At 42.0% G+C, this 17,949-nt stretch overlaps 1 protein-coding gene across 4 annotated transcripts in view; it reads left to right on the plus strand.

Annotated features, from left to right (window-relative positions):
* ITGA6 (integrin subunit alpha 6) overlaps positions 1 to 17,949 on the plus strand; it is an 87,898-nt gene that overhangs the window by 53,941 nt on the left and 16,008 nt on the right. For all 4 annotated transcript variants that reach the window (XM_086358369.1, XM_086358363.1, XM_086358355.1 and 1 more), the window contains exons 10-23: positions 3,379 to 3,477; positions 3,730 to 3,791; positions 9,522 to 9,682; positions 9,856 to 9,999; positions 12,366 to 12,481; positions 12,609 to 12,798; positions 12,893 to 12,976; positions 13,073 to 13,152; positions 13,307 to 13,384; positions 13,472 to 13,574; positions 14,966 to 15,139; positions 16,756 to 16,854; positions 16,952 to 17,062; positions 17,162 to 17,260. In XM_086358369.1, coding sequence (XP_086214495.1) covers positions 3,379 to 3,477; positions 3,730 to 3,791; positions 9,522 to 9,682; positions 9,856 to 9,999; positions 12,366 to 12,481; positions 12,609 to 12,798; positions 12,893 to 12,976; positions 13,073 to 13,152; positions 13,307 to 13,384; positions 13,472 to 13,574; positions 14,966 to 15,139; positions 16,756 to 16,854; positions 16,952 to 17,062; positions 17,162 to 17,260 — 1,600 coding nt within the window. The remainder of the gene's footprint in view (positions 1 to 3,378; positions 3,478 to 3,729; positions 3,792 to 9,521; positions 9,683 to 9,855; positions 10,000 to 12,365; positions 12,482 to 12,608; positions 12,799 to 12,892; positions 12,977 to 13,072; positions 13,153 to 13,306; positions 13,385 to 13,471; positions 13,575 to 14,965; positions 15,140 to 16,755; positions 16,855 to 16,951; positions 17,063 to 17,161; positions 17,261 to 17,949) is intronic.

Raw genomic sequence — 17,949 nt, forward strand, 5'->3', positions numbered from 1 at the left:
GAAAATGAACCATTTGGGTTCATTGGTTTTGTTTGTTTGTTTTTTAAAAAAACTATTTGGCTTTACAGTCATTTTTATCTGAAGAATCTTTTCAAAGAAATGGGCAGCGATGTTCAGTGAAACCCTAAACGAAAAATAATCTGTATGTCATGTGTACACTTGGTACTGTCGTTGCTCTGTATTCTTCTGGAAGGATGCCAAGCGTAGATGTAGCCTCTGTATCTAAAAGAGTATACTAACCAAAACCCCTGCGGATAATAAAATGACACCAGGATACTTTTGAAGATAATACTACTTTAAAAAAGACAGAATATACTGTGCATTTATATAATGTGGTATAAAATACTATAGAAAAATAGTCTTTTAGTTAAATGGCAAGATCTATGAAAGTCATTTTATGAGAAAGCTAAGAACCAGAAGAGACATTACAGATGGCAAAAGTGGGACATGTGAAAGTAAGTGGAGAAAAATGTATCTGGAATATTAGGCCAAAGGAAGAAGATAAAAAAATAGTTTGAATGTATGTCTGTTACTGCCTTTATATGCCTGTTTCTCTCTGTTCATGTGTTAGGTATTAACCTTAAAATAGTCAACATTTTTAAAAGGTAGAAGAGTATAGTATAACATTTGATTACTTCAGCAGTTTCCATCAAAAAGCAATTTGAACTTCTAGTTTGAGATACATACCTCTGGTGTCAAGAAGACTTGAATTCCTGTAACAAAAGTTGGTTACCAAGACTTTCCCAGAAGATAACGTCTTTAGCCAGTTAAATATTTGTATCTGTATGTAATTGATATTTTAATACCTTTACTTTCCTGTCCCCATAAGTAGGTTGACTGTGAATCCTCTATACATGTTCCTTCTTTCCTCATAGATAGTATGAAAATGAATTTCAAAAGCCTTTGCTAATAAGATAACTTTCCTATTTTACAAATAAAAACAGAAGCCCAGGACTTGCCTGTGCTTTTGAGCCTGGATCCTGTGAGAGCAGGGCATGGTACCTAAATCTTCCCAATGTCAGTCTCCACTAAATCATGCTAGTACTATGATACTTAATAAGTAAATGCCAATTAAACACAAGACAGCTGAGCAGTAAGATTTGCTTTATGTGTTAAAAGGCATTTTTACGATTCCATATATAATGTGCTCTGAAAATTGTGTATATTGTATGTTTAAAAACAGGATTTAGGCAGAAGTGTGTGTTAAAATATTTATTTTGAAATGTATGCCGTACCAAAGCCTTAGTACTATTATATGTAAAACACTCTAGCATCTGTAACAACTGGTATTAAAACATTTATGAACTTTTTGCCTTCTAAATATGCTCTCAAAACTTTAGAAACATACCTACAGGCATACCTCATTTCATTGCACATTGTTTTACTGTACTTCATAGATACTGTGGCAGTTTTTTGTTTTTTAAAAAATTGAAGGCTGTGGCAAGGTGTCATTTTCCCAACATGTGTTTACTTCATGTCTCTCTGTCACATTTTGGTAATTCTTGTAACATTTTTCATTTATTATTATTATAACTTTTTCATTTATTATTACTTTAATTATGGTGATCTTGGATATTACTGCTATGAATTCCTGAAGGCCCAGATGCTGATTAGCACTTTTTTTTTAGCAATAACATATTTTTTAATTAAGGCAGGTACATTGTTTAGACATAATTCCCTTGCAACTTAATAGACTACAGTATACTGAAAACATAACTTATAGAAAACCAAAAAATTCAAGTGACTCCTTTATTGCAGTCTTAGCTTTATTGCTGTGGTCTGCAACCAAACCTGCAGTATCTCCAGTGTAAAATAACAATAGAAAGAGAAACAATTAAGATAAAGGGAAATGAAAAAAATGTGAGCATCATTTGCCCTTTTATTGGCTCCTGCCTTCCCCATGAAGGTACTCACGCTCTGTCTGGCCTACAGACAGATTGATTCCAGAAGTTCAGACTAGCCCTTAGGAATTTGGAATACATTTTCCTGTGGAACACTATTCTCCAGGATGGCTGGGTTTACCACAAACCCACCGAAGTCAGTGTGACTGAATCCCTGTGGCAATGGAACCATAGAAGCCACTCTGAGTTCATGTGGGGAGTGCCAGAGGCGGGAGGTGTACCGTCTGCCCAGCCCTTTCACACCCCAACCGCCACACCCTAGCGTTCCTGTGCCAGTGGTGCAGGGATCAAGCCATAGGCCCTTGGTGACCCCTTGGGCTGTGGTGGGTAGGGAAGAATATATAAGGGAGAAAGATGATGATTTTACATGGTGAGAAGGACTAAAGGTGTAGGATTCTGCTGCTTGTGTGTCCGTGAGGTTGGGTTAAGGCAGAGATAGGAAAGGATAAAGGATTCCAGGCTTTGCTTATAGAGATATTGTGGCAGTAGGAAAGTTGTGGTCAGTACTAGCAAGCACGTGAGGTTGGAGATAGCAGAGTCCCAGGGAGGATAGGAAGCTCAGATATTGTAAGATGGGGACCTGTAAGGTCAGGACTTGCCTAGAGTACTAAAATGCACATATGTGTAGAAATCCTGGTAGTGAGCACCCCAGAATGTTAGATGTATGTTGGTATAACCTTTTTGGAGCTTTTTTTGAGGGGGAGGCAAGATTACCCAGAATTAAAAATGCATATATTGTTTGACTCAGAAATTCTGCTTAAGAATTTATCCTACAGATAAACAGATGAATAAACTTAGGACACATACATGTACATAGATGTATATGCAAGGATGTTTGTCAGCTGAAAGCCTTACAGAATTATAAATGTCCACCGATTAAGGGACTGGTTGAATAAATGATGTTCCATTGGTATATGCAACACCACCAGCTGTGAGAAACAACTAGATTTGTGTGTAGAGATATGAGAAGACCTCTGAAATGTGAATGAGAAAAAGCAACATGCAGACCAATAAGCATGAAAAACTCCCACTTAAAAAGAAATGCTTGTTTTATATTTAATTTTAAATAGTATTTTTAACTGAACCAGACTGATATGTCTGGAAGGACATGCAAAGCTCCTTGAGAATTTGGGTGGGGATGAGACATATTCACCTGAAAACTATGGAACTTTTTACATATTGCCCATATTATTCTTTCAGTTTAAAAACTCCATTAATATTAAAATTATTAATATAAAACAATTGATAATTTTGAATGTGTCATGTTTAAACAGTTTTATAAGTATCACGTCATCATGTTTTAAATTATGTCTGTTAACAGCTATTTTCTTTAGCAACGGGGGAGCAGGAATATCATCGGGAAACAGTTTTTCCTGTGGTTTTTAAGATGCAGCATCTGAGGATGCCTGTGTAGTGCGTGAGCTCATCTTACATCCAGATAGCAAAAGGCTGAGCTTGTCTTCTCCTTTGTCTTCAGATCCCGGCCTGTGATTAATATTCAGCAAACCATCACAGTAACACCCAACAGAATTGATCTCCGTCAGAAAACGCTCTGTGGGGCGCCTAGTGGGATATGGTGAGCATTTACGCTGTATCCACTCTTCCCCCACAGTTTCATATCTCTGCTTTATGGTGACCCCGTTGCCCCGAGGAGCCATGGGGAAGATTAAGAGAAATGGGGAAAGGGAAGAGGAATCTTGTCAAGTGGGTATATAACATTTTACTCATCAGTCATCCCTGGGGGGATATGAGGATGAGGAACGTGTTGAGATTTTTTTTCCAGGGCAGTAAGGCATTTCTTAATGACTGTGTTTTTGATTTTGTACAGCCTCAAGGTTAAGGCCTGTTTTGAATATACTGCTAAACCCACCGGTTACAATCCTTCAATAAGTAAGTACCTAGTACTTTTTGTTTGTTTGCTTATCTGAACATCTTTATTTTGCTTAATTTTCTTTAATTGGAGTATGATTGCTTTACAATGTTGTGTTAGGTTCTGCTGTACAACACAGTGAATCAACTGAAATTAGATCTTTTCTGTCTGCCAGGTTGAAAAGTTCTGAATAAATAACTAGACGAACAAAACTGTAATGGCCAACATGAGTCCATAAATTCTGATTTAAAGAACTAAGTCTGTCTGTCATCTTCTTTTTAATCAGGAGGGTAAAGCACAAGAGGAAAAAAATGCATTTGGTCCCGATTTGAATTTTCCAGAGCAGATGGTTTAGGGCAGAATGAATGCCTTGGATAAGTACTCATTTGCTGCCACAACCGTTTCCTCCATGTCTGTCTTTGAAAAGCAGGGTGGTTTTGTGGTTGTAAGGTGGCGGGTGGTGGTTGTAGAAGAGTGACCGCGGGAGCCCGAGTCCTACTTGAATAAATTGTCAGTTTCTAGTCTCTTCGCTGCTGGGTCCCCTCCCAGAGGCCTCTGCGGTCCAGAACACCCATGCTGTGTCCCTGAGGGTGGGCCCGGGGGGACCTGAAGACTGGGCTTGAACTCAGAGACTTGGGCTCTTCTCCTGGATCCCGTGCTTCAACACAGAGCTAATCCCATAATGTTTGAGTTTTTATTTTCCTATCAGTTAAAAGTAAATGCCTCTGGTGGGAATTAACTACATAGGATTGTGGCAGAGTTCAGATGAGATAAGGTGGTGAAAGGGCTTCCTTGATGGTTGAGACAGTAAAGAATCTGCCTACAATGCAGGAGACCCAGGTTTGATCCCTGGGTTGGGAAGATCCCCTGGAGAAGGGAATCACTACCCACTGCAGTATTCTTACCTGGAGAATTCCATGGACATAGGGGCCTGGCAGGCTACAGTCCATGGAGTCGCAAAGAGTTGGACATGACTGAGTTTCTCTTTTTCAAGGTGGTGAAAGCAGGTTGTCATTCATAAGGTCTTATTCTACTTCGCTTTTTTTTTTTTTTTTTTTTAATAAGAAAGACAGGAGTTTTGCCACAGGGTTTGACAAATTTTTTTTGTTTGTTTGTTTTTTTAAATTTTATTTTATTTTTAAACTTTACATAATTGTATTAGTTTTGCCAAATATCAAAATGAATCCATCACAGGTATACATGTGCTCCTCATCGTGAACCCTCCTCCCTCCTCCCTCCCCATAACATCCCTCTGGGTTGTCCCAGTGCACTAACCCCAAGCATCCAGTATCGTGCATTGAACCTGGACTAATACTCTCACAATAGTGATGATCACTGAGGCCTTCTCTGGTGTGTTTTAGTAGCAGCTGTACCTCTTCAGGAGTAAGCCAGAGTAAAGTTGGGGGGCCTAGGAATCTAAAGACATCTTTTCCCCAAAGAGGAAGTACAGAGCAAAGGTGATTTCCTTCCTGGGTCAGCCGTGGTCCCAGCGGCTAGGTATACCAGTGCAGCAGAGCCACCAAGGAAACCTTTCTGGAAAGACAGGGTGGTTCTCAAGGTTTTCAGTTTTTACTCCTCTTTGAGATGGAATGAGTTTTCTCAAGGCTTCTCCATGTTACCTTGAGTATTTCTTTTCTTTATGAAAAAAAGGTATCCCTCTATAATATCCCAGAACTTCATATATAGTCTGCCTTCACCCAATCCATGCTGTCATAAACCCACTTGGCCTTCATCTTCCCAGATTTTAAACTGTCCTCAGGAGATTTCTTCATCTCCTTCACCTTTTTAGGCCCTTTCTTCTGGGCCACCTCCCACTCTGTGGTCGCTCCATGAGCTCTGCAGACCTTGCAGTATGGTGTGCATGTATTAGGACTTTCCACCCCCAGGGGAGCTGTGGCCTTTCGCTTTGCTCTTGAAGTAGCCGGTATTTTACTGAGTATAGAAAATACTGTTCTTTGTGTGGCTTTCAGCAATAGAACATATTTTATGATTTCTCCCAATCTCTCACCCTCTCAGATTTTGTGTTGTTTTTACCCAACTGTGGTCCCTTCCACTTGCTGGCTTGGATCGTGGGGCCTTTTACCATTGTGTCTGGAAGCAGCCTAGAGAGACCAGGAAAGACAGAGACTAGGCAGGGAGAGGGAAGGGAAACATGTTTTTATTCTATTGGTCATCTTCTCAAACCACACTGTTTGCCAAAGATGTGAAATCTCATCAGAACATTTCTTACCTTCCCTCAGATCAATCATTTATACAAAATAAATTACAAACTTCCTTTTAGCATAAATGCTGCCCTTGATGCCATGTATATTAATTTTCTATAACTACCCCTAAATTAACCAACTATTTATGAATAGCCCACTATAGATTGGGCTTCCTTTGTGGCTCAGCTGGTAAAGAATCCGCCCACAGTGCAGGAGACCTGGGTTCCATCCCTGGGTTGGGAAGATCCCTGGAGAAGGGAAAGGCTACCCACTACTGTATTCTGGCCTGGAGAATTCCATGGACTGTTTAGTCCCTGGGTTGCAAAGAGTTGGACACAACTGAGTGACTTTCACTTCACTCTAGAAAGAACTTTTTTTCTCTGAAGAAATTGAAAGAGAAATTATTGCCATTGCTTCCACGGTATTGGGAAATTCTAAGTCAAATAAAGCAGAACTTGCACAAAGCTGCAAGAGTTAATACATCTAAAATCTGTTCCCCACGTCCGAGTGTGTGAGCTTATTGTTCGGCTAGGCTGTTTTAACTCAGCAGTCCTTGGATATAGTGTTCCATACTTACAGATATTTATAATTGAGCCTTAATGACTATTCTACTTGGCTTGCCCCTGCAAAGGTCAGTAAAGGTGGCCAGCAAGGATTTTAAGATGATGTGAACTGTCTGGAGGGTCAGAAAAGGTTAGAGAGGGTTTGGTAGATAAATGGTTTTAATGCCCCCAACGCACTCCCCTGCTTTTGGCATGAGGGGCACTCAGCATGTGAGCCTTCGTCTGGTTCATTGTGAAGTTAGCAGGTCACTGATAAATGGATGATGTCAAGGCTCACAGAGGGCCTAAAATGGAGGCGCATTCCATTTGGCAGCCATGACATTTAAGAATTCTTCAGATGGACACAGAAATTACTATTGAAACAGTTGTTTCTAAATTTTGGTTTTACATATGGGAACAGCCATTGTTTCAGCACAAGGATGATGACTGTATGTGTGTGCGTGCAAATGCGCGTTGGGTGTGTGCTGATGTGTTTGTTCATATGGTCTACTATCCTGTTTGTGTCAGATGTTGTGCTGTTGCTGGGGAATACAATGGTGAAGAGCTGGAGGTGGTCTCTGGAGCGGCTTTTCCTGAGAAAGTGATTGGGCATTCACAGCACAGTAGACTTAAGTGTAGCGCTGCTGCTGCTGCTGAGTCACTGCAGTCGTGTCCGACTCTCTGCGACCCCATACATGGCAGCCCACCAGGCTCCTCCATCCCTGGGATTCTCCAGGCAAGAATACTGGAGTGGGTTGCCATTGCCTTTTCCAGTGCGTGAAAGTGAAGTCGCTCAGTCGTGCCCGACTATTCGAGACCCCATGGACTGTAGCTACCAGGCTCCTCCATCCATGGGATTCTCCAGGCAAGAGTACTGGAGTGGGATGCCACTGCCTTCTCCAGTGTAGTGATAAGAGAAATAGAATACTGTCGGACCCTCCAGGAGGGACCGGGAGAGCTTCCTGGAGGAAGTAGCATCCACATTGAAATCTGAAGGAGGAGTAGAGGTAGCCCGGCAATGAAGGAGAGGTAAAATGAAAAAGAGCGGGGTGGTCCAGCTGGCAGAAGCCTAGGGGAAGTGGGAACCTGCACATCTAAGAGGCTTTATAAGGCAGTTATCTTTTGTGTTTGTTACACAAAAGGAGCTGACTCCGTTTCTTGCTATAGGACTCTGGGCCGGTCACCTAGTTCTGTGGGTCTCCAGTTCTTCATGTGTAAGTAGAGGGTATTAGGTGCTTGCAAAAAGGTCCCTTCCAAACTCTAATGTGATTATTAGAACATGGATTCATTTTCTGGAGCAGGTTTTTCCCCTGAGGCTGGCTTCTCTGACCCTGGACACACTGGTTTGCTTTCCCTTCTGATGGTTTTGTTGTTTAGTTGCTAAGTCATAACCTTCTCTTTTGCGACCCCATGGACTGTAGCTCACCAGGCCAGGCTCCTTTTGTCCATGGGATTTCCCAGGCAAGAATATTAGAGTGGATCTCCATTTCCTTTTCCATGGGATCTTCCCAACACAGGGATCGAACCTGTGTCACCTGCATTGCAGGTGGATTCTTTACCACTGAGCCACCAGGGAAGCCCCTTCTGATGGTTTTTTGTTGTTGTTCAGTTACTAAGTCAAGTCCAAATCTTTGCAACCCCGTGGACTGTAGCATGCCCGGATCCTCTGTCCTCCACTGTCTCCAGCTTTTGCTCAAATTCATGTCCGTTGATTCAGTGTTGGCATTTAACTGTCTCATTATCTGTTGCCCCTTCTCCTACTGCCCTCAGTCTTTCCCAGCATCAGGGTCTTTTGCAGTGAGTTGGCTCTTGGCATCAGGTGGCCAAAGTATTGGAGCTTCAGCTTCAGCATCAGTCGTTCAAGTGGATATTCAGTGTTGATTTCCTTTAGTGTAGACTGGTTTGATATCCTTGTAGTTGAAGGATGGTTGAAAGTGAAAGTGAAGTTGCTCAGTCGTGTCTGACTCTTTGAGACCCCATGGACTGTAGCCTATCAGGCTCCTCCATCCATGGGATTTTCCAGGGAAGAGTGCTGGAGTGGACTGCCATTTCCTTCTACAGGGGATCTTCCCGACCCAGGGATCAAACCCGGGTCTCCTGCATTGCAGGTAGATGCTTTACCATCTGAGCCACCAGGGATGGTTAGTGAGTGATTAATAAATGTAAGTCATTTAAGTATTAAAACATAGCAGCTATATCCAGTGAATTGGCAAAGAATGCATTCTGAAGTTAAGAAATGAGATTTTGATCATCCAAATCATAGCTTATCTCTGAGCTCTGTTAGTGTAGGTAATCACAAGTAGGATGTGCCCTCTGGGGCTTTGGAAGTGGAAACCTTGATTCTGGGAGTTTTATTAATGGGCAAAGGGGCCCTCTAACCACTGAAAGGAAGTATGTTTTACCTTTAAATTCTTCATCAAGACATCTCCATCTCTAATATGTTTTTCCTTTTTTAGACAATTATTCTTTATGAGCGCTTTAATGTGTATAAGAACCACCTGATGATCTTACTAAATGCAGCCTCGGGTTCAGTAGTCTGGCTGGGCCTGAGGATCTGCATTCCTGACACCACACAGGAGAAGCTGCTGTTGATCTAGAGTCCTTTTTGGAATTTAAGCAGCAGACTGTTGAAGAGGGAGTCAGTTTAGGTCCTTCTGCAGGGTTGGCTGCCCTCCTGTGTTGTAGTCTTGTGAGTTCTTGAAATGCAGTGAAACTGATTCTTAACGCTTCTCTGAGGTTTTGACTTATTCTCGAGCTCCCCCACGTGGCCCAAAGGAAATATAGCTTTAAAAATTGTTCACAGTAATGGGCAGGAAAGGACAGCTTGATTTGAAACTTCATAAGTCAGAATGTACATTGCCAGGAAATATGAAGGAAAACCATGGCAATGAGAAAAAATGTTCTAAGAGGAATTAAAATAGATCAAAAACAAACTCAGTGTACTTATAGCTGTGTTGTGTATGAGTACGTTTTAAGTTCCTGTGATTTTGTTGATTTCATCTAGCCATTGTGGGCACTCTGGAGGCTGAAAAGGAAAGAAGAAAATCTGGGCTGTCATCAAGAGTTCAGTTTCGAAACCAAGGTTCTGAGCCCAAGTATTCGCAAGAGCTCACTCTGAACAGACAGAAACAGAAGGCGTGCATGGAGGAAACCCTCTGGCTCCAGGTGAGGGCCGCAGGCAGATCAGTTCTGTCATGCAGGTACATGGTCACAAGTGTAGATGTGACCTTTTATATAAATACTAGCAACACATTATCCAGGACAAAGGAAAGCATTGTTTTGGAGTTCTCTGGTAGTGTTTATAGCAGGCTTCAACTGTGTCTCTGCATTCTTTTCAGGAAAACATCAGAGATAAACTGCGTCCCATTCCCATAACTGCTTCAGTGGAGATCCAGGAGCCAAGCACTCGGAGGCGAGTGAATTCGCTTCCAGAAGTTCTCCCAATTCTAAATTCAAATGAACCCAAGTTTGTTCATACAGATGTAAGTATTTCTGATTTTCATTTTACTAACTGTTTTCCATTTTATTATGCTAAATCAAACATCTCCGAAGGCAATAGACTAGTGACTGATTTGCCCTAAAGGCCATTCCTTTGTATATTAAATAAGCTTTTTAATATATGTATAGTTTGGAGAAAATTTGCGTCCCAAGTAAACAATGGATATAGAAACCTACAGAATACAATTTGGAGATGAGAGTTGTTTTTCTTAATAATTTCTGGTCATTGAGACTTACTGAGACTATAATTGACAAAACTTATTATTCTCATGAGCTTCCCTGGTGGCTGAGATGGTAAAGAATCCACCTGCAATGCGGGAGACCTGGGTTTGATCCCTGGGTTGGGAAGATCCCCTGGAGGAGGGCATGGCAACCTACTCCAGTATTCTTGTCTGGAGAATCCCCATGGACAGAGGAGCCTGGTGGGCTATAGTCTGTGGGGTTGCAAAGAGTCAGACACAGCTGAAATATATGAGAATGAAATAGTCAAAATTTAGTGTCTAATGTAGCCTATGTAATCTTAGCAAGTAAAATTTATATGGTGTGCCTTTCTGTATACCTCTTATTGAAGTGGTGGGTGTTTGTTTGCTAGGGTTTAGGATGCCTGCATCTGCAGGATTAGGCTGGGGACCGGTGACATCTTGATTTAATGTTTTATACTTGTCAAAATATAGTTGGTAGTGGAGTGTCCGCTCTGAGGCACTGGTTCTGGTGGCCCACTGACGAAGCTTTTCATGAATGAGTTAGGCTCATGCCTACACGTGCACATCGCAGTATTTGTTGCCATCAAGTGTAGTTCCTTATGTGCTTTTCAGTACACTTTCAATGTCACTTGCGCAGTCACTAAGTCATGTCCATGGGCTGCAGCCCGTCAGGCTCCTCTGTCTGCCACTGTCTCCCAGAGTTTGTTCAAATTCGTGTCCATTGAGTTAGTGATGCTATCTAGCCATCTAGTCCTATGGTGCCCCCTTCTTCTGTTGCCTTCAGTCTTTCCCAGCATCAGGGTTTTTTCTAATGAGTCAGCTCTTTGCATCTTCGCATCAGGTGGCCAAAGTATTGGAGCTTCAGCATCAGTCCTTCCAGTGAATATTCAGGATTGATTTCCTTTAGGATTGGCTGGTTTGATCTCCTTGCTGTCCAAGGGACTCTCAAGAGTCTTCTCCAGCACCACAATTTAAAAGCATCAGTTATTCAGTGCTCAGCCTTCTTTATGATCCAACTGTCACATCAGTACATGACTACTAGAAAAACCATAGCTTTGATTCTGTGTACCTTTGTTGGTGGAGTGATGTTTCTGCTTTCTAATACACTGACTAGGTTTGTCATAGCTTTTCTTCCAAGAAGCAAGTGTCTTTTAATTTCATGGCTGCAGTCTCCATCCACAGTGATTTTGGAACCCAAGAAAATAAAATGTGTCAGTGCTTGCACTTTTCCCCCTTCTATTTGCCACGAAGTGATGGGACCAGATGCCATGATCTTAGATTTTTTAAAGTTGAGTTTCAAGCCAACTTTTTCACTCTCCTCTTTCACCCTCATCAAGAGACTTTTTAGTTCCTCTTCACTTGCTATTATTAGAGCAGTATCATCTGCATATCTGAGATTGTTGATATTTCTCCTGACAATCTTGATTCTAGCTTCTAATTCATCCAGCCCGGCATTTCACATGATGCATTCTGCATATAAGTTAAATAAGCAAGGTCACAATATACAGTCTTGTTGTACTTGTCAATGTCACTTATTGTTACATTAATATTTCTTCTGTGTGTTCCCATATACACAAGCTCCATAGTCATGTTAAACATAAAAAGCAAGAAGACCATTTTCCTAATTATTTATTAGTGTGATTATCAAGCATCCCTTAGCATAGTGCAAGATACTCTGCCCTTTGCTTTCCTAACCTTGAACTCTGTTTCCCCATCTGTGCAATGGGTCTCTGAACAGTATATGCGTCATAGTCCCTTGTGAGGATTGCATGAGTTTAAATACGTAGTCACGTGTTAGGTAGTACTGTCATTATTGTTGTTAATTCTTATAGTAACCCTGTGTAGCAGGGTGGTGGTATCCCCACGTCTCCTGTGTTGAAACCGAGACTATGAAAGATTAAGTGACTGGCCCAAAGCCACACAGCTGAGCCAGGCTTACTCTTTATTGTCCTATAGCATCTCACTGCCTTGGTCAAAGTGTTCTGAAAACACAGTTTCATTAAAGGACAGAGTGGGCGTTCGATGCAAAGTATGTTTGTAGTTTGAATTCTGCTATGGTAATTGTCACAATGGGAGATGAACTGTATGGAAACAGTCACCTATTTAGAGTCCTACATGGTGTAAATTACAATTTTGTTTTCCTACAGGTGCACTTCTTAAAAGAGGGATGTGGAGACGACAACATATGTAACAGCAACCTTAAGCTAGAGTATAAATTTTGTACCCGAGAAGGAAATCAGGACAAGTTTTCTTATTTACCAATGTAAGAATTGCGCTGTAGTACTAGCAAAAATGGAAAATGTCCCTGGGTTTGCAGTGGCTTTTTGTGAAGGGTTATTGCAAATCCATTGAGAACTTTGTTGTTTTCCTTTTTTTTTTTATTGTAATAGTCACAAAGGTGTACCAGAACTAGTTCTAAAAGATCAGAAGGACATTGCTTTAGAAATAACAGTGACGAACAGCCCTTCTAACCCAAAGAATCCCACCAAAGATGGTGACGACGCTCACGAAGCTAAACTCATTGCCACTTTTCCAGACACTCTGACTTACTCTGCATATAGAGAACTGAGGGCTTTCCCTGTAAGTATTTTAAGAGACCAGCTCGGAGGGGAAAAAAAAACAACATTGCCTGGTAAGTGAATTTTTTGTGATCTGGTCTGTTTTTCTACTACAGGAGAAGCAGTTGAGTTGTGTTGCCAACCAGAATGGCTCACAAGCAGACTGTGAGCTTGGGAATCCTTTTAAAAGAAATTCCAGTGTAGGTGATGCCTTTACATACTGTATTTTAATTTTTAAAATACCATTGCAGTGTCAATATGTTCAGCCTATGGTAACAGCTATTTCTGTTTCTTAGGTTACTTTTTATTTGATTTTAAGTACAACTGAGGTCACCTTTGACACCACAGATCTGGATATTAATCTGAAGTTGGAAACGTAAGAGATTCTTTCAACCTTCCATTCAGAATCATTTCGTGAAAACACAGCCAGTCAATGAATTGGCCTTTATCTAACTCATAAAAGGAGTGTAATTTAATGAGAAAACTGACTGTTACAATAAAACCCTATTGTTTCCCTTTCATTTTTTCAGAACAAGCAATCAAGATAATTTGGCTTCAATTACAGCTACAGCAAAAGTGGTTATTGAACTGCTTTTATCGGTCTCCGGGTAAGTGTTTGTGTTTAGCATAACAAATCAGTGTCTGAAAGAACCATTTACAATTCTCACTAAAACTGGTGTTTTTTAATTTAACAGGGTTGCTAAACCTTCCCAGGTGTATTTTGGAGGTACAGTAGTTGGTGAGCAAGCGATGAAATCTGAAGAGGACGTGGGAAGTTTAATTGAGTACGAGTTCAGGGTAAGTGGTTGCAGTTGGCCCTTCCAGTCTGTGTATCAGAAGCTAACGTATGCTGTGTATGATCTTGAATATGTAGTTTTAATAAGTAACAATAAATAAGCATGATAAAGAGAGCTTGCCAGTTTTTAAACAGCATACTGGCTTAGTGTAAAAGTTGTCTTTCAGAATGGAGAACCACAACTTCATTCAACATAGGACTTTGTTCAGAATCAAATTCAGTTTGGTCTTTTTCTTCTTAGGGAGTTTGAATGTATTAATAATAATTGTGGTGTTGAGACAAAGAAATACTCGCTTTTTTTCTCCCCAGAGTCTGTCTATAAAACAAAAATCTCAAAATGCTGTTTGGCTTTAGGATGTGTGAATGATTTATTTCTTCCTCTGTTATAAGGTCATCTCTCTTATTGCTTATGGTTAATGTTCACTGACCTTTCCCAAGCAGTTTTGTGATGGTGAATGTGGGTTTGACGTGTACCCATAAGGAAGACTAATGACTGCTCTGACCCATTCCAAAGTAGGTGGTCACAGTGGCTCTTAAGTCCAGTCAAATGAACATGAGTGCAAGGTACAGAGGTGACTCACAACTCATACGCAGGTTCAGGTCTGTGGCTCAAATCACACTCCTGAAAGCATAGGGACTGTTGTTGAGGTGAAAGTCTGAAATAGCAAAAATGGGTCCACCCTTGACTCTAGGAGGATGAAGAGGTGGAATTCTCCTCTGAAAGCATCTCTTAGCTTTAGACAGAACTGTGACAGCTAGTGGGTGGTGGTGATTATGGCACCTATGCAGATGTGGCTGCAAAGAGGTCTGTGGGTTCTGGAGCAGTCTTTCATACAAACTCTTTTGATTTCTGTTGCACGGAGTTGCTCCCTGCCCCGTCCCCAGCTTGGACTCATGGGTTCATGGCTGCCAGAAGGGCCCTCCTCTGGGTCTCTCAGGTGTTATCCCAAGCCCCCGCCCTGTGGTCAGGACAGAGGCAGCTTCATTTGCAGTACGTGGGGCTCCCCAGAAGCAGGTTATGACTGCACTGTCACCACAGTGGCTTTGTCACCTGCCAGGCAGAGTGGTTATAGAGCGAAACAAGAACACACGTGACTTCTCCCTGGGCGTTTTGAGAGCCTGGCAGATTCTGTTGCACACAGAAGTTGATCCCGGATTGAGGGAACAATTATTTCTCTTTGATCTTTTTTTTCCCCCTATTTTTATTGACAAGAATCTTTAAACACAAATCTCTATTTTGGATGCCCTATCCAAAGTCCACTTTTGGAGCCTGTGCTTTTATTGTTGGATTATGCCAGATATTTTGGCTTTTTTTTCTTGGCAATAGGAACTGCTTAACTTAATTTTATGTTGAGAGAATTACACTGAGATAATACATATTATTTTCTAACAGGTAATTAACTTGGGCAAACCTCTTAAAAACCTCGGCACAGCAACCTTGAATATCCAGTGGCCAAAAGAAATTAGCAACGGCAAATGGTTGCTTTATTTGGTGAAAGTAGAATCAAAAGGATTGGAAAAAATAACTTGTGAGCCACAGGGTGAAATAAACTTCCTGAAACTAACGGTATGTTGATGCATCTGTCTCATGTCTCCATAGATGTTAATATAAGAGAAAGGGGAAATCATTGCTTGCCTTGGGAAACTGACATTCTGGCATGTTGAATTTTTTTTTCCTTTGGTGTCATAGTTTCTGTTTTGTTGTGAGTAACCAAGTCAGGCTGAGGATTTCTGCTGATTAGGGACCACTGTGGCATATAAGTCAGGGTCATTTTGTGCATGTTGAAGCAAATGACATTTTCTGAAGTTTGAAGGCCCAGTGTGACGTATAAGGACATGCCCTGGGGATGGGCCAGCCAATGTTAACTCCCAGTGGAATCAAGCATTACAGAACATACTGGCACCTTAGCAAGTGACCTTGAAGACTTTTCGTTCTTTTTAAAATAGAAAATATTTATTGAGTACTTGTTATGTCTCAAGCACCATGCTAAGCATTAGGTTTGCATTTTCTCATTTCATTCTCTTGATCGTCTGATGAGGTATTTTTCTCATCCCCACCATTTCAGAGATGAGGACGTTGAAAATCAGAGAGATTAACCTTCTCAGAGTCACTCAGCAGTTATGAGGGCAGTGCATTCATGCACAGCCCTGCTTGTTTTCAAAGCCTGCACTGTTAGCCTCTCTCTGTACTGCTCCACACTTAAGTAACTATCCAGTCTACCATTTTTGCTCCATTTTGATAAAGACTTGCTTTGTTATTGCAAGTCTGCTTCTTTTCAATTCTAAGGTGACTGGGTATGACCAGTGTTCATAGTTGGTGGTTTATATTCATCAACTTGGAGAAACAAGATGGTCCACTATTCCTAATCTTTAAGAGAAATGCAGTTTGTTTAGTTATTTTTGGTTTTGCTGGGTCCTTGTTGCTGCTCATGGCTTTCTTCTGGTTGTGGTGAGCGGGGGCTACTCTTCCTTGCGCTGCGTGGGCTTCTCTTTGCAGCGGCTTCTCTTACTGTGGAGCACAGGCACATGGGCTCTCTGGTTGCAGTTGGCAGGCTCTAGAGCGTGGGCTCAGTGGTTGTGGCACATGCGCTTTAGTTGCTCTGAGGCATGTGAGATCTTCCCGGACCAGGGATTGGACCTGTGTCCCCTGCATTGGCAGGTGGATTCTTATCCATTGTACCACTGGGGAAGTCTGAAAAATGAAATTTTAAAGCATCTTCCTTGGCTTAGTTTTCAGTATTCTCCTTTGAATAAACCATGCTCGATCTTCTTCTACTTTCCCTTTTCCTCATTCCGTGTCACTCATTCAGGATGTGCTTACTTTTTACAGTTACATTAGGTACCGATCTGAGTGCTTAGGGGCAGAGGAATGAGATTGGTTCCTGATCTCAGGATGCTCACAGTTTGGTGAGGAGACAGCAGAACAAAGAAAGCCTTTGTCTCACTCTGAGTTTTAAGGTTGGAATGAAAGAAAATTACCTTGAAAAATAAAGTTGAAGTGAGGTTGGTAATTAACACTTTGTGATCTTACACTTCAATTATTTGTGCACCTTGGTGCTGGCAGAAAGGTGAGGATTGTCAGTCGTGAATTTGGCACAATCTGGAAGGGTGTGCTCTGGAGATTTGTACAGTAATGCCACAAATTACACTTGGTGGAAGTATTTCAGATGTAATTCTTTTCAGGAGGCTCACAACTCAAGAAGGAAACGAGAAATTGCCGAAAGACAGACAGATGATGGCAGAAAATTTTCTTTATTTTCTGAAAGAAAATATCAGACCCTTGTGAGTATTTTTCAAGAGCTGGGAGTTTTCCAGGGGGTGGCGGGAAGGCCTTCCCCAGACCGTGGTGCTGTAAGTCCTGTTCTTCTTTTCTCCCCAGAACTGCAGCGTGAACGTGAACTGTGTGAACATCAAGTGCCCGCTGCGAGGGCTGGACAGCAAGGCCTCCGTGGTCCTGCGCTCGAGGTTATGGAACAGCACGTTTCTGGAGGTGTGACCCCCACTGCAGGCTGTGTCCCCCAAGCTGTCTGCCACCTGCTAGACCATTTCTCTTTTCACTCACGCTTTCACTCACTTTGTCTCCAAACAGGAATACTCCAAGATGAACTACTTGGACATTCTCGTGCGGGCTTCCATTGATGTCATTGCCGCCACCGAGAATATCAAGCTGCCCAACGCAGGCACTCAGGTTAGGATTCCACGGGCTTCACTTAGTTGCTCTCTCTCCTCCACCCCACGCCCGTGGCCTGAGGACACGCTGTTCTGGACTCATGTCTCTCACGGCACTGATACTCCCTTTAAAGAGAAAGTAGGTCATGTCTTAAGGTGGTACCCACCCCAAGTTGTATTTCAGTAGAATCATGGAAGAAAGACGTGACTCGGGTCATCTCATTCTGCTGTGGATGGGACAGACTTGAGAGCTGTTGGCTCAAGGAGAGGAGGGGTGCACCTCCTAAGTCTAAAGATCCCACATCTTGTACCGCCTCTCATGCCAATGCCAATGTTGGCATACTCCTACTGATGGTAACCTCCCTGCGCTATGGGGGAGCTCTTGGCGTGTATGGCCAGTGGCAGTTATTAGAAACCATCTCTATATACGGATTGAGACTTGAATCTTCTAAGATCAGTTCCTGATTATGCCCCCTGGAACAAGTCCCAACATAAGTCCTCCTTCTCGGCCATGTAGCAGCCTTCGAAATAATTGAAGGAAATTGTCATGCTTTCTTGGACGTATCTCTCTTACTGTCTTCAAAGCTGACCACCCAGCTCTTCAATTATCTGTCCTGCCCGATGCAGCTGCACAGGTTCCAGATCTCTTCTCTTCCTGGGCCAGCTCCAGGAAGGAGAGCTGACGTGTGGTCTGCCTAGTTCAGCTTA

The sequence above is a fragment of the Bos grunniens genome, chromosome 2 (assembly GCF_055505025.1).
Source record: "Bos grunniens cultivar Pamir isolate PY7600 chromosome 2, Bosgru_T2T1.0, whole genome shotgun sequence".
Taxonomy (NCBI): Eukaryota; Metazoa; Chordata; class Mammalia; order Artiodactyla; family Bovidae; genus Bos; species Bos grunniens.